The sequence below is a fragment of the Phocoena phocoena genome, chromosome 17 (assembly GCF_963924675.1).
Source record: "Phocoena phocoena chromosome 17, mPhoPho1.1, whole genome shotgun sequence".
Taxonomy (NCBI): Eukaryota; Metazoa; Chordata; class Mammalia; order Artiodactyla; family Phocoenidae; genus Phocoena; species Phocoena phocoena.
In genome coordinates, this window is record NC_089235.1 from 40,350,230 (window position 1) to 40,365,280 (window position 15,051).

Sequence of the window (15,051 nt, forward strand, 5' to 3'; positions counted from 1 at the left end):
ATAGTAAAGGATACAAGAGCATGAGAGAAGATACGTATGATTGAAATGGACTACAAGTGGTAGGGTTTTCTTAGAACATAACATTGGAGGTAAAGAGTGACTTATGATGAGTCTGGGAAGATAAGCAAGAACCAGATAATGAAGGGCCTTAAATGCCATGTTAAAGATTCTGCATTTTATAGGTTAAGGGGAATAATCTTGAGTAATGGTGTGGTCAGATTTGCATTTGAGAGATCACTGCCTGAAGATTGATTTAAGGGGCAAGACCTAAGGCAGTAAGGTGTGTTGGGAAACGATTCTGGTAATCCAGGTGAGAGGATTGAGGCTTTAGCTCAATGGTAATAGAGCCTACTGGAAAAATCATAGTTGTTTCTCTTATTTGGCCGCCTTGTTCAGAATCCCTCTGAGATTAAATTTCATGTAGCTGATGGCTTATATTCATTTTCTAATTATTTGTTGTTTTATGTCTGTAAGAAGTTTATACTTTTATAAATACCTGCTAATGATACTATATGGAGATGGTTAATAAATGTTTTTGATGATTATAAAAATTGGGAGATGTTAGCTCTTTTGGTATACTTATCTTAGGGGAATTTTGCCTTTGGGTAGCAGTAATGATTTGTTAGATTAAATTTAGATTGTATACTTTTTTTAACTTATATGAATTTATAATTTCTGTGTGCTGATTTCTCTCTTTCTCTTTTTTAAGGCTATTAGCAAAAGATGGTGGATCGCTTGGCAAACAGTGAAGCAAATACTAGACGTATAAATATAGTAGAAAACTGTTTCGGAGCAGCTGGCCAACCCTTAACTATACCTGGACGGGTTCTTATTGGAGAAGGAGTATTGACTAAGTTGTGCAGAAAAAAGCCTAAAGCAAGGCAGTTTTTCTTATTTAATGATATTCTTGTATATGGCAATATTGTCATCCAGAAGAAGAAGTATAACAAGCAACATATTATTCCCCTGGAAAATGTCACAATTGATTCTATCAAAGATGAGGGAGACTTGAGGAATGGATGGCTGATCAAGACACCAACTAAATCGTTTGCAGTTTATGCTGCCACTGCCACTGAGAAATCAGAATGGATGAATCACATAAATAAATGTGTTACTGATTTGCTCTCCAAAAGTGGAAAGACACCCAGTAATGAACATGCTGCTGTCTGGGTTCCTGACTCTGAGGCAACTGTATGTATGCGTTGTCAGAAAGCAAAATTCACACCTGTTAATCGTCGTCACCACTGCCGCAAATGTGGTTTTGTTGTCTGTGGGCCCTGCTCTGAAAAGAGATTTCTTCTTCCCAGCCAGTCCTCTAAGCCTGTGAGGATTTGTGACTTCTGCTATGACCTGCTTTCTACTGGGGACATGGCCACGTGCCAGCCTACTAGATCGGACTCTTATAGTCAGTCATTGAAGTCTACTTTAAATGATGTATCTGACGATGATGACGATGATGATAGCAGTGACTAAAGGCGTATTTTGAAATATTTAATCAGATGTGACTAACTGAGAAATCAGCTCTGGGGGGAATGTAAAATCCTGAGCTTTCTGTCCGTTTTGCTCTAGCCATGAATTTGCCTGAGAAACTTATAACCTATGTGCCTCAATATATTCTATAGAAAATAGGTCCTGTTACCATCCCCCAGCCCCGACTGCTGCTGCCACTCTCTCCTCACCTCCCCCAGCTCCCTATTCTTCTACAGGGATAGACTGTTGCGAATATATCAGATAAAGTTTTGGTTTCTTATTCTTGTTTTAATTCTAGACTATTTTCTTGAATGGTTGGGAAAAGATGTTTAGTTAACATGTACTACACTGTTGTTTATTATATGTTCTGTTATATGGAAAAACTAAAAGCAAAGAATGATGGAGAAAGGAGTGTGATGTGGTCAGTTAATAATGTTATTAGCTTTTTTCTAACCATCCTATCTAAAGGTTAAGACACCAGTAACAGAAATACATGCTTTGGAAATACTTTGTTTGGCTTTTTCATATACCAGGTGGTGCCTTATCATAATAGCACTGTTGCATGTAATAAGCCCCTACCGTCTCACTTTCTAGTTTGTTTTAAAAATACACTGGTGCTCTTTGAGGTATAAAATGAATGTTATAAATGGGTGTAATTAGAAAATACTTCTCATTTGACAGCTACGAATAACTAAATTTAGAGGTTCTTTATTCTATATGAATATTTTTCCATAAAATAGTTGTGATTATTGTATATTTTTACTTTTTGTAGGTATCAAATTATAATTGTCATTCTGGGGAATTTGGTTTGAAATTTATCAAATACAAATTGTCATTGCATTATTGCTACTTTTAGTAAGACATATTTTTAGGTATAAATTCATCTGCTTTAACATTGTTTCTAGAATGAAAAATCTTATACAACTTCTTGAAATGAAACAATCTCTTAAAAAAAACCTCATGCTAGAGCACAGATCTACTTAGGTTGAAGATTTGGAAGAAATAATGTATGAGAATGGTCAAGAGAGACCAGTTAAGTTTGACTAGATTTCATATCTGTGGAAGTATTTTCTCTTTCAGTGTGAAACTATCTTGAATTTACAAATATAGTGTTATATTTTATAAAGTTTTGTAAAGTCCCAAACAATATTTCTATTTTTGTAAAACAGTTGTATGTTTAATCTGTTTCTGAAATCATTTTGCAATCTATGGAAATAGAGTAGCAATTGATCTTTCTAAATTGTGAACTTTATTGAGTCAGTCTAGATTGCTTTTAAGAAGAGGTAATTTTTCACTCTTTGCTTTTGAGGCAGCCATTAGGTTGAAAGTATATTTATCATATAAAACTTGATGCATTTTGCACTACTCTCTCCATTTGTATGCTGCAAATAACTGTAGTCTTTCAAATATGAAAAATCAGTCTGAAGTTTGTTTTAAATTCTAAATTCTTTTGTTTTAAAATCTTTAAATCTGGATATATTGCAAATGTCATGAGAGGTTTGATTTAATAACTTGTGATGGAGGATTCTTTGGTTTGCTTAAGGCACTAACTTTACTTTTAAATTGTGAAAGCACCTGAGATATATAGATCTCCCTGTAGGAAATGTGAAAGAAAGGCACAACACGGTTTTTTTTGTTTTGTTTTAATATCATATGGACTTTTGTTTATAAGCAATATTTACATACAATCAATAAACATATCCAAAAAGGACCGTGAAATCTGAGAAGTGCTAATGGAGACTTGCTCATACATAGGAACCTAGCAAATTCAGGAACCAAGGGGAAACGTTCTGAGATAACATTTATGTTGTCAACCTCTATTGACTCTGTTTTTACAATAAAAAATATTTTACAACTTACCTTCTGTGCATATTGTGACTTGAAGATTTTTTACCCCTTGCTAAGGTTAATGGAGATGTTATGCGTATTTTACCTCATTTCAGCAGCTGTGAGTGCCTTCTATGTGCCAGGCATTGTTCTAGGCACTAGGAGTAGAGCAGTGAACAGAAACTGCCTCCTTTTCATGGAGTTTACCTGCAAATAGAGTCCAAGCTGTGTTTTCTTCCAGAATTTTTTTTTCTGTAATTTTTAAAGCTTTTATAAATCTTATATATAAACCTGAAATGATTTTGGTGCCAGTTTCTCATGCTGTTCTCTTGAATGAAATTTACTTGGACTGTACTGGATCCCCAGTACATTAACCAAATTGATAACTATTGGCCTAAAGGAGGCAAAAATTTGTAGATGCCAAGGAAAAATATTAAATTGAATACATACACCTTAACACAGGAATTCATGCCTTTGGGTCAAGTGCATACAATGGCCAGTTTTATATAAAGTCATTTGTTTATATATCTTTGTCACTTTTATGCTGAAATTTTTTTCTTTTATTGGCCACACTGCCTGCAGCATGTGAGATCTTAGTTCCCCAACCAGGGATGGAACCTGTGCCCCCTGCAGTAGAAGCACAGAGTCTTAACCACTGTACTGGGAAGTCCCTGAAATTCTTATAAATGGGTAGTATTGAATTGTATACCTCTGATTTTTTAAACATTCAAAAATGTACTTGAGCCGTAATCTTTCTCTTGGATGTGCTAACTTGTTCTCAAATACATGTTGTAGCTTTATACAGTGTAGTAGCAATTATCTACAAATCCACATGATTGCTATACATTTTAGAAGATAAAATTGAATAGTAAAGTCTAGGATGAAAATACATGAAACTTTATTGATAGTAACTTTAAAGTTTTAATTTAAAAGCTAAATTATTTTCAGTTCATTCAACATTTATTAAGTATCTGTTATGTTAGGCTCCATAATATTGGTGTTGGTTGTTTTAAACTTTTTAAGGGTCATTTCTATAAAGGTTATTATCAATGGCATTCTCTTAAAGTAAATTTCTTAAAAATTACTTTGTATTTGGCATCTGAAGTAATTGAAAAATTTTTTTGCAACAGTACCCTTAGTATACCAAATTTCAACTCTAGAAAGTAGAATTTTAAGCCATTTAACTAACAGTATCGCTCTTTGCATCCACTCTAAATGTAGTATTTGGCAAAAACAGAAATCGGCAAAGGTAGAATTGCTTGGCTTGATAATCCTATCTTTTTAATTGATCAGTACTAAAAGGTTGAGGAAGTTGGTTGATAATATTGCTAACATTATCTTCACCATCCGAACCAATAACATTATTGCTGTAAAGCCTTGATGGTATTATCTAACAGTTTATCAAGAAAAAAGGAGTAGTCAGTATCACTTTAAACAGATTTTGCTCCTGTCAGCTTAATGTTTAGAAGAAATAACATGCTTTACTCTTCTTTATTTTTAGCTTTATTGAGATATAATTCACTTACCATACAGTTCACCCATTTAAGGTATACAATTAAGAAAATAAGATAAAGTTATACAGTGGCTTTGGTATATTCTTGAAACCATCACCACTGTTTCCAAAACATTTTCATCACTTCAAAAGTAGCCCTGCACTCATTAGCAATCACTCCCCAATCCCCTAGCCCTAGGCAACCACTAATCTACTTTCTGTCTATAGATTTGCCTTATCTGGACATTTGACAAATGAAGTCATACATTATGTGGTCTTTGGTGACCTACTTTTTTTCACTTAGTATGTTTTTAAGATTCATGTTATCATGCATGAGTACTTACTCCTTTTTGTTGCCAATTAATATTGTATGGATGACCTACATTTTATTGATTTATCAGTTGACATTTGGGTTGTTTCCACTTTTGGGCTATTGTGAATAATCTTGTGACTGACACTTGTGTACAGGTTTTTGTGTAGACATGTTTTTATTTCCTTTGAGTACGTACCTAGAAATGGAGCAGTGGCTTATATGTTACCTCAATGTTTAACCTTTTGAGGAGCTGCCAAACTGTTTTCCAAAGTGGCTGTACCGTTTTACTTTCCATCATCAGTGTAGCCAGTTTCTCCACATCTTCCCCAACACTTACTGTCTTTGATTATAGCTTGTGAAGTATCCCATGGTTTTGATTTGTATTTTCCTAATGGCTAATGACGTTGACGACCTTTTCATGTGCTTATTGGTCATTTGCATGTCTCTTTTGGCGATGTGTCTGTTAATGATCCTTTGCTGACTTTTAAATTAGGTGGCTTTTTGTCGTTGAGTTGTAAGAGTTCTTTATATAATCTGGATATAAGACTTTATCACGTAATTGATTTGCAAGTATTTTCCCTCGTTCTGTGAATCGTCTTTTCACTTTCTTGATGGTATTGTTTGAAGCACAAAAGTTTAATTTTGATGAAGTCCAATTTATCAGTTTTTCTTTTGTTGATTGTGCTTTTAGTGTCATATCTAAGACACTAGATAATGCCTAACTCAAGATCATGAAGATTTACTCCTATGTTTCCTTCTAACTCTTGAGTGTGATGAGGACTCTTGGTTATTGATACACAGAACATATCCTTAATATTTCCTCCAGAATTAGAGTTGGGAGCTATTTCCTAATGAATTAGATAATTCATTAGAATTCTTTAGCGAATTTCCAGTCAAGTAAAACGGCAATATGTTTGCATTAGCTTTTTCTTTCAAGTCAGTAGGGTAAAACTATTGGATATACTGCAGGCAGGCTCAGAAAACATTCTTTCATATGCTGAAGACATGGTTTATTGTTGCTGGCAGCTGACTTCATATAATTTTGCTTTGAAGTCCAAGTTACTGTCAGAAAGAATGACTCAAACTATTCTGACCTAAGACTGTTACAAAAGTAACAGGGTAAAATTGTAAAGTCTAGATTTTTGTATGTAGATCATGCTTTACTCATTTATTTAGGCTGCGCCGGGTCTTAGTTGTGGCACGCGGGATCTTCATTGTAGCATGTGGGATCCTTTTTAGTTGCGGCATGCATGCGGGATCTAGTTCCCTGACCAGGGATCGAACCCGGACCCCCTGCATTGGGAGTGCAGCATCCTACCCCACTGGACCAACAGGGAAGTCCCTAGATCATGCTTTCTTATAGGAATATCCTAATGACTTGAAGAAACAAAAATTCCAGAGTTACTTTGGCAAACTTTTTACTCCATAAACATCATCACATCTTATCAGGTGGTGCTCAATTTCAATGTGTCACATTAGGGTACTTGAAGATCTATCATATACATACTGTATTCCTCGTCAAACTTTCATTTATTTCTTTTATGGACTCATGGTTTCCTACTTAAGCGGTTCTCAAACTTGAGTGTGCATGAGAATCCTATGGAGGGCTTATTAAAACATCGACTGCTGGGCCCTGTCTCCAGAGTTCCTGATTCTGTAGGTCTGGAGTGGGACTCAAGAATTTGCATTTCTAACAAGTTTCCAGGTGATGCTGTTGTTACTGGCCCAGGGACCATACTTTATTACCCATTATTATCATAATTTATTCTGATGCTCAAATAGTCCCTAATTTGGCCAGTGGCAAGCTGGCTTCTGTGGCCTATTGACAAATCTTCGCTATTTGAGCCCTTATTACTTTTTTGCTACAGGATGTTCTAGACTCATCTTGAACTTTCCCTTCCCCAACCCAGGAATTGGCCATTTCTCCAAAGAGCCCTTTTAGTGGAGAGTGATACTTAGAAGCCAAGATTTGGGCATGAATTGTACTTGTTGCTTTGGGGAATGTACCAGTCCCAGGCCCTTTCAGTGGACAAATCTAGTGTGTGTATACACACACTTTTTAAAAAAAAAATTTTTTTTAACATCTTTATTGGGGTATAATTGCTTTACAATGGTGTGTTAGTTTCTGCTTTATAACAAAGTGAATCAGTTAAACATATGTTCCCATATCTCTTCCCTCTTGCATCTTCCTCCCTCCCACCCTCCCTATCCCACCCCTCCAGGCGGTCACAAAGCACCGAGCTGATCTCCCTGTGCTATGCGGCTGCTTCCCACTAGCTATCTACCTTACGTTTGGTAGTGTATATATGTCCATGCCTCTCTCTCGCTTTGTCACAGCTCACCCTTCCCTCTCCCCATATCCTCAAGTCCGTTCTCCAGTAGGTCTGTGTCTTTATTCCTGTCTTACCCCTAGGTTCTTCATGACATTTTTTTCCCTTAAATTCCATATATATGTTAGCATACGGTATTTGTCTTTCTCTTTCTGACTTATTTCACTCTGTATGACAGACTCTAGGTCTATCCACCTCATCACAAATAGCTCAATTTCGTTTCTTTTTATGGCTGAGTAATATTCCATTGTATATACGTGCCACATCTTCTTTATCCATTCATCCGATGATGGGCACTTAGGTTGTTTCCATGTCCTGGCTATTGTAAATAGAGCTGCAATGAACATTTTGGTACATGACTCTTTTTGAATTATGGTTTTCTCAGAGTATTTGCCCAGTAGTGGGATTGCTGGGTCATATGGTAGTTCTATTTGTAGTTTTTAAAGGAACCTCCATACTGTTCTCCATAGTGGCTGAACCAATTCACATTCCCACCAGCAGTGCAGGAGTGTTCCCTTTTCTCCACACCCTCTCCAGCATTTATTGTTTCTAGATTTTTTGATGATGGCCATCCTGACTGGTACACACTCATATCTAAACTTCCACGTCTGTCTCTATGTGGAAATCCCTGACTTCATACTGAATTGATACCTCCAATTCTAACACTATGAGTTTCCTCTCTTCTCGGACAGTGAAAGACTGGGTCTCATTAATATATTTAGATTATTTGATCAGTCTCCCAGTATGTCACCTATCTCATCATCACAGCTGCCTCTCTCCCACCTGGATACCCTGTAACCCCACTCAGGCTCTGACACTTCATACCAGGCTGCTTTTATCATCGATGGCCCCCTTATCCCACTCCAACAGCCAGTGCTGAGCCTTACCCCATGTGTGGACATCCTTCCCACCGTTTGGTCTCTCACAACTCGTTCTGGGCTGCCCTCACATATGGATACCCTCCACACCTGGGCTCCAGCATTCAACAGTGGACCACTTCTCTGCGGGGGTGCCTCCTCACCCTGCCTACTGCTGACATCCCACTCTGAGCCACCCACAGACAAGGACACTTCACCCTGTGTGGTCTCTGACTCTCCTCACTGGGTCACTCCCATTTCTGACCTGAGCGCTCTTCTCATCCTGCTTCGACACCAGGCCCCAAGCCTTTCCCCTATGTGAATGTCCTCCCTCCTCACTGTGTTTGGGACATGAACTATGCACCTTTCTTCTCTGCTTGGGCTCTGACGGACCACCCATGCCAAGCTGCTCCCCTCGTGGACACCTTGCCGTCTTTGGGCTCTGACTCACTGCACCAGGCTGCCTACCCTCCTCATCCCATCACCACCCTCCCCAACACACTCTCCTCTCTGGCTCTGACCCCTCCACCCCCCACCAGGCTTCCCCTCTGAACGGACCCCTCCCTTGCTCTGGTGCACCTGATGACAGGACTGAGTTGCTCAGGAGAAGACACGGGCTTATTCACATGAGATAACTCCTAGAAAAAGAAGAAAGGTGGGGTGGTGGAGAAACAGAGAAAGCAAGCAAGTGAGCAGGGGAATATCTTTAAAACAAACTCACCTGATGGCATGTACAAATAAGAGAGAGAAAACTGGAGCTCTGAGCTGCTCTGGCTGAAGGGAGGTTTGGAGAGCCAAGAACCAGGACAGACCCTGGCTTGTCCTCCCTCCACCTTCCTAAGACCTCAGGGGATTTGAAAACCACAGCTTTAAACCAAGTCAGCTGACATTTGCAGGTTGCCCAAGATAACCCAAGTGGTTTCCAGTTGTTTTTATTTAATGATGATTGAAAAGTAAAGGTGTAAAGTTATTTTTAGGGCTTTAGTTTAACTTATAAATAAATCACAAATCAACCTGTTTTAACGGTGGTGTGACCCTAGCATAGAGTATGCTTGAGGGAGGAGACCTAGGAACTCAATTTCAATGAGAAATCCATGAATGGAATTTATTGAATATTCTTTTTAATATAAATTTATTTATTTATTTATTTTTGGCTGCGTTGGGTCTTCGTTGCTGTGCACGGGCTCTCTAGTTGTGGCGAGAGGGGGCTACTCTTCATTGCGGTGCACGGGCTTCTCATGTGGTGGCTTCTCGTTGCAGAGCATGGGCTCTAGGCGCATGGGCTTCAGTAGTTGTGGCTCACGGGCTCAGTAGTTGTGGCTCGCGGGCTCTAGAGCGCAGGCTCAGTAGTTGTGGCTCATGGGCTTAGCTGCCCTGCAGCATGTGAGATCTTCCCGGACCAGGGCTCACATCCATGTCCCTTTCATTGGCACCACCGGGGAAGTCCTGAATTTATTGAATTTTAAGAGAGTTTTAGTGAAAGGAACCAGAGGAATGGATTTGAAGTGCACAATTCTCCAGAAATTATTTGAAAATGTATTTCTGTGATATAAAAAGTAAGTGGCCACTATTATATACAATTCTACATTTATATGTGAGCCAGCATGGTAAACCATGATATATTTCAGAAAAATGTGTAAGATTCACATGAACAAACGTAATGTTACTAATTAAATGAAAATAATTCTACAGAGTAATATATCATCGAGAGATAGAAAAAGCAGAGCAAACTGCCAGAGCAAGGTTAATGAGTTTAAAGGAGATTATATTTTTTGATACTTTTTTTTTTTTTCGCGGTACACGGGCCTCTCACTGTTGTGGCCTCTCCCGTTGCGGAGCACAGGCTCTGGACGCGCAGGCTCAGTGGCCATGGCTCTACAGGCCCAGCCGCTCCGCGGCATGTGGGATCTTCCCGGACCGGGGCACGAGCCCGTGTCCCCTGCATCGGCAGGCGGACTCTCAACCACTGCGCCACCAGGGAAGGCTGAAACCAACTTACTTTTAACTTGGTATAGTAAAGCGTATTTTGGTGTGTAATGACTCCCAATTTCATAGGCTTCTGTCTTTTAAAAGCGTTTCTTGGGGATATTTTAACTAAATCTCTGAGTGTAGAAACTGAAACCTGCATGGATGAAGGTCAAGTTTTTACTTGTTGCTTTGTGTGAATAAAAGAGTGAAAAGCATGTTTGCTGTATAAACACAAATAAATGCCGTATAAAGTTTTACTGATTTCCTAAAATTTATTTTCCATAAAGGGAAATTGTTAATGGTAACACTGTTAAGCTTACGGTGATAATTTGACATTTTACATCTAGTGGTTTAGAAAATAGTTTCTGTGATTTTCAAGTATTTCACAGTAGCGTTTAAGGTCTTAAATGCAGAAAGAATGACAAAATGTTAAAAGTAGCTTTTGCTTGGCCAGTTGCTTAGGTGCCAAATTGTCTTAATTCCAACCAAAGCACGTTGTAGAGTCTAGGCTGAAAGGTATAAATTAATATAATTCCTTATTTTCATTGGGAGCCTCCCTTCTATGTCATGTGTCTTTTTTTCTAAGCTCATGAGGTATATGTATGAATAATTCAATTTGATTTCCCTTTACATTAAAAGCTATGTTAAATCAACTGTATCTCAATGAAAAAAATAGAATAAAATTTTAAAAAATTAAAAAATAAAAAGCTGTGCTACGTGTGTTTTAGGCAAGGTTTACCTGGACCGTTAAAATTGGCCCTCTCTGGTTGTGGGCCCTCATTTGGAGGCCCAGTTGACCTCATTGCCTAGGGTGGAAACTAGAACTGCCTTTAAATCATAACTGGTAATTTATTTCATCCTTAGGCGTACTATTCTATTCATAACACCAACAATAATAATAGTTATCCCATTAATAATAATAAACAACTATCATTTGATTTACTCTATGACAGGCCCTGTTCTAAGTACGTCTATTAAGTCAGTTAATTCTCACATCAATCCTCTGAAGTAGGAAGGGTATTATTAGCCTTCATCTAGAGGCGTAGCGAGGTCGGTCACACATTTAATAAGTGGCAGGCCCGGGATGTGAACCCGGGTGGCCTGGCTCCGAGTTCACATTCCTGTGTCTCACCTAAAGAGGCTACCCAAAGTTGAGGAGGTCTCTGTGTGCATTTGAGGGAACTACTGATGAATTTTGTGCATGGGCAACACTGCAGAAATTCCCACTCTTAGATAAGCCTCAGTTCAGTCGTCCTCATCTGTCTTCCTCATCTCATTGTTGATTTTCTGGGGCTTCTCTAACACTTTTGCATACACCGTGTTTACCCTACTAAATGTGACTTTCTGAGGGAAAGGATCTCATATTGTTATTTTAGAAACTGTGATATTCATTCAGTCAAACACATTTATTCTTTTATTCATTTAGTGGCAGGAATTTAGCTACTCCTCCAAAATCTCCATTATTTTCCACACCAGATCACTCCAAGTCAACATGATCTAAGTAGAAACAGTGTGCTTGCTGTGTAGACCAGCTTTAAGGCACAACCATTCCTTCCAGCCATAGACTGAGCCCTATCAACTCCTTCCATATAGAAATGATGGCGCTACCACTACATTCTGTAACTTTAGTTGACTACCTTGCACTGCACAATGCCTGGCTCATTCATTCACCTGAGTCAACTACCAAGTGTCTCACTGAGCAAATACACTTTCCACCAGGCAGTTTTAGGCTCTGGGATTATAGCAGTGATCAAAGCAGTCTGAAGCTCCTATCCTCATGAAACTTATGTTCTAGGGTATAATACAGTGGCAGGTAGGGTAAGTGCTGTGATGAAAATGGGGTTAAATGAGCGGCCTTGAAATTGGTGGAAGGAGATTTTTGAATCTCTACTGTGTACGTAATGGATGCTTCCTAAGTGCTGGAATGAATGAAAATTAAAGCTCAGGATAGAAATTTAGTTTACTGTCCTAGACTAGAATCAACTATTAGGTTATAACTCCATTCTGAAGGATGAACATTTGTTTAAGTAACTCATGCTAAAAAATAAAGCTGGCCTCTAGACCTAGAGGAAGCTAGGCCCTGCTAGGAAATATTTGACTTGGTTCCAAGCACTTGCCCTCTTAACTGAATTTAAACAGAATGGCAGTTTTCAGGGCCAAGTTTACAAGCATCTTTTAATTATTGAATTTGTTAATATTTCCCTTTGGGGACTATCGAAGAAAGATTTATCTTGCTGTGGGATGACAAAGAGAAAAAGGCTCTTTTGAGTGAATAAATTAGGCATGCCAGCAGCGGTGATAATTGCAATGCTAGCAAAATGTAGCTCAGTCAGGGCTTATTCTCATTTCAAGCCATTCTGTGTCCTAGTCTGTCATCAGATGAGTGGCTTTGAAGTCTGCTCTCCTCTTTGTTTGGCTTTGGAGGATAGCCACTAATTAGGACATTATGTATCTAAAGAATGTAGCTCTTTCCAAGCCTTTGCCAGTTCTTAGAACAGCGAGCTTTGGAAGAAAAGATTGGGATTTGCTTCCTGGTGCTGGAAGTTTGGAGGAAACCCAGCTCAAGTGTGACCACTTCTGAGGCACTCTCCCAGCACTGTCCGCTTCACCCTTCACCTTCTCCACACCTCCCATCAGAACCGTTTTCATCCGCTGGTCTATTCTGCTCCTGTTGTCTTAGAGTTGCTTTATTTGTGCCTGTTTCTTGGTCTTGTTTGGGGACTGTTCAGGGCAGGAGGGCACCTTGTTCATCCTTTTGTCCCCGGTGTCTCACACCATGCCTGATATACAGTAAGTGCGCAATAATTGCTTGTTGAATTCAATGTGATACAAGTCTCCCCTGGAGCATCTTCTCTAAAGAGAAAGTAAATGTCTCCTGAGGCTGCACACAGACATCGTTTTCTTTAACCAAGTGTTGGAAGCACTGCTGCTTGTTGACCATTTAATTCATCCAGTGTCCACTGGAGCATCCTCTCTTAGGAGAAAGGTAAATGTCTCCTGAGTGTGCCAGGGAACACCAGGCTGTTCCTGCCTAACAGGCTGGCTCTATGGGCATGACAGCAGAGGTGGCTGGCCCAGCTTGTGTTCCCAATGCCAGAAGGACAAGCACACGTGGTACTGCCCTTGGAAAGGCGTCTGTGCCACTTCACAGTCTGTGCTCCGCCTTTGCTGAGCAAGGGCGTTTTCCCGATTTTCACATTTCTGCAAAAGAAGGTTCCATAGGTTTTTCCTTTTGCAAGTGAGCTTTGGAAATGGAATCTGCTGTAGCAAAGGTGAAGAATGTTTCTTCTACTCATCATCACCTCTTTCCTAATCTCTTATTTAGGCTACTCAAATCCTTTCTCAGACCAGTCTAAGAATAAATACTAAGCTTCAGGCAGACTTCCAGTGGACTTCCACTGCCTCTCAGGAGGAAAAGCCTTTCTAATAACTTTTCTTTGGGAACAATTTGAATCTGTTTATTTAAATTTAGAGGATTCACTGCTATATTTTCCTGTGAAATGAGAGGCCAAAAGCTCCCTCTTTATTGAAGCCTATGGCTGGATTTAGGTCGTCAGAGGCCAAGACTGTGATCAACTGGTAACTTCAAAAAATATGGCACATTATAGGGGTGTTTGGTGAGAAATGCCATCTTCTTTCAGGGATAACTAAAATTTTAGTGTTTCATTGTAGACTCTGACTGAAGAAAAACTCAAGATCTTAGACATTTTTCACAAAACGCTGAGGTGATCAGAGTTTGAAAAATAGGAGCTTTAAAACTTGGTATCACTCTCGTTTAAGAAAGTTGAGAACTGACTTTTTAATAGGATTCCTTAAAAGAAAACTTCAGGGCTTCCCTGGTGGCGCAGTGGTTGAGAGTCCGCCTGCCGATGCAGGGGACACGGGTTCGTGCCCCGGTCCGGGAAGATCCCACATGCCGCGGAGCGGCTGGGCCCGTGAGCTATGGCCGCTGAGCCTGCGCGTCCGGAGCCTGTGCTCCGCAGCGGGAGAGGCCACAGCAGTGAGAGGCCCGCGTACCGCAAAAAAAAAAAAAAAAAAAAAAAATTCCTGGTGATGGGCTCCCTGGTGGCACAGAGGTTTAGAATCTAACTGCCAGTGCAGGGGATACGGGTTCGGGCCCTGGTCCAGGAAGATCCCACATGCCGCGGAGCAACTAAGCCCGTGCACCACAACTACTGAGCCTGCGCTCTAGAGCTCGCGAGCCACAACTACTGAAGCCCGCACGCCTAGAGCCCGTGCTCTGCAACAAGAGAAGCCCCCGCAATGAGAAGCCCGTTCGCTGCGATGAGGAGTAGCCCCTGCTTACCGCATCTAAAGAAAGCCCGTGCGCAGCAACGAAGACCCAACGCAGCCAAAAATAAATAAATACTAATAAACTTATAAATATAAAAAAAAATCCTGGTGATAAGGAATTCAGGAACACAAGGACAGACTAGAGAGATAGAAGGTAACTGAAACAAAAATCTAAGTAGGGACCCAAGGCAAGATCTGGGGCTCTGAAGTGCTACAGAGATTGATCCATTATGCGCTGATTATTAGACGTGGGTCTCAGAGTTGTTCACCATTTGGATGTTTAAACATTCTGAATTTCCTCTGGGTTTCTTTGTGACTGCTCAACAATTAAACATTAACTCATCACTACTTTATTCTTTTTGCTCTTTTGAAATAATAACAACAGAGAGTCTACAGAGATTGGGAAGTTCAGTCATAGTTTAGGTAAAGGACAGATTGTTGTTTGAACTTGTCATCAGCTTGTCCTAAGATGTTCCCTGGGAGTCCCACGCAGTGCTAGAG

The 15,051-nt window shown here is 39.8% G+C and overlaps 1 protein-coding gene across 1 annotated transcript; it reads left to right on the top strand.

Moving 5' to 3' along the window:
* Positions 1-723: 723 nt before the first annotated feature.
* PLEKHF2 (pleckstrin homology and FYVE domain containing 2) lies at positions 724-1,473 on the top strand. The gene has a single exon (XM_065895655.1). The coding sequence runs from the start codon at positions 724-726 to the stop codon at positions 1,471-1,473; it is 750 nt and encodes a 249-aa protein (XP_065751727.1).
* Positions 1,474-15,051: the final 13,578 nt, after the last annotated feature.

Coding starts and splice junctions, on each gene's coding strand:
- PLEKHF2 (XM_065895655.1), top strand. CDS start 724: ATGGTGGATCGCTTGGCAAACAGTGAAGCAAATACTAGACGTATAAAT.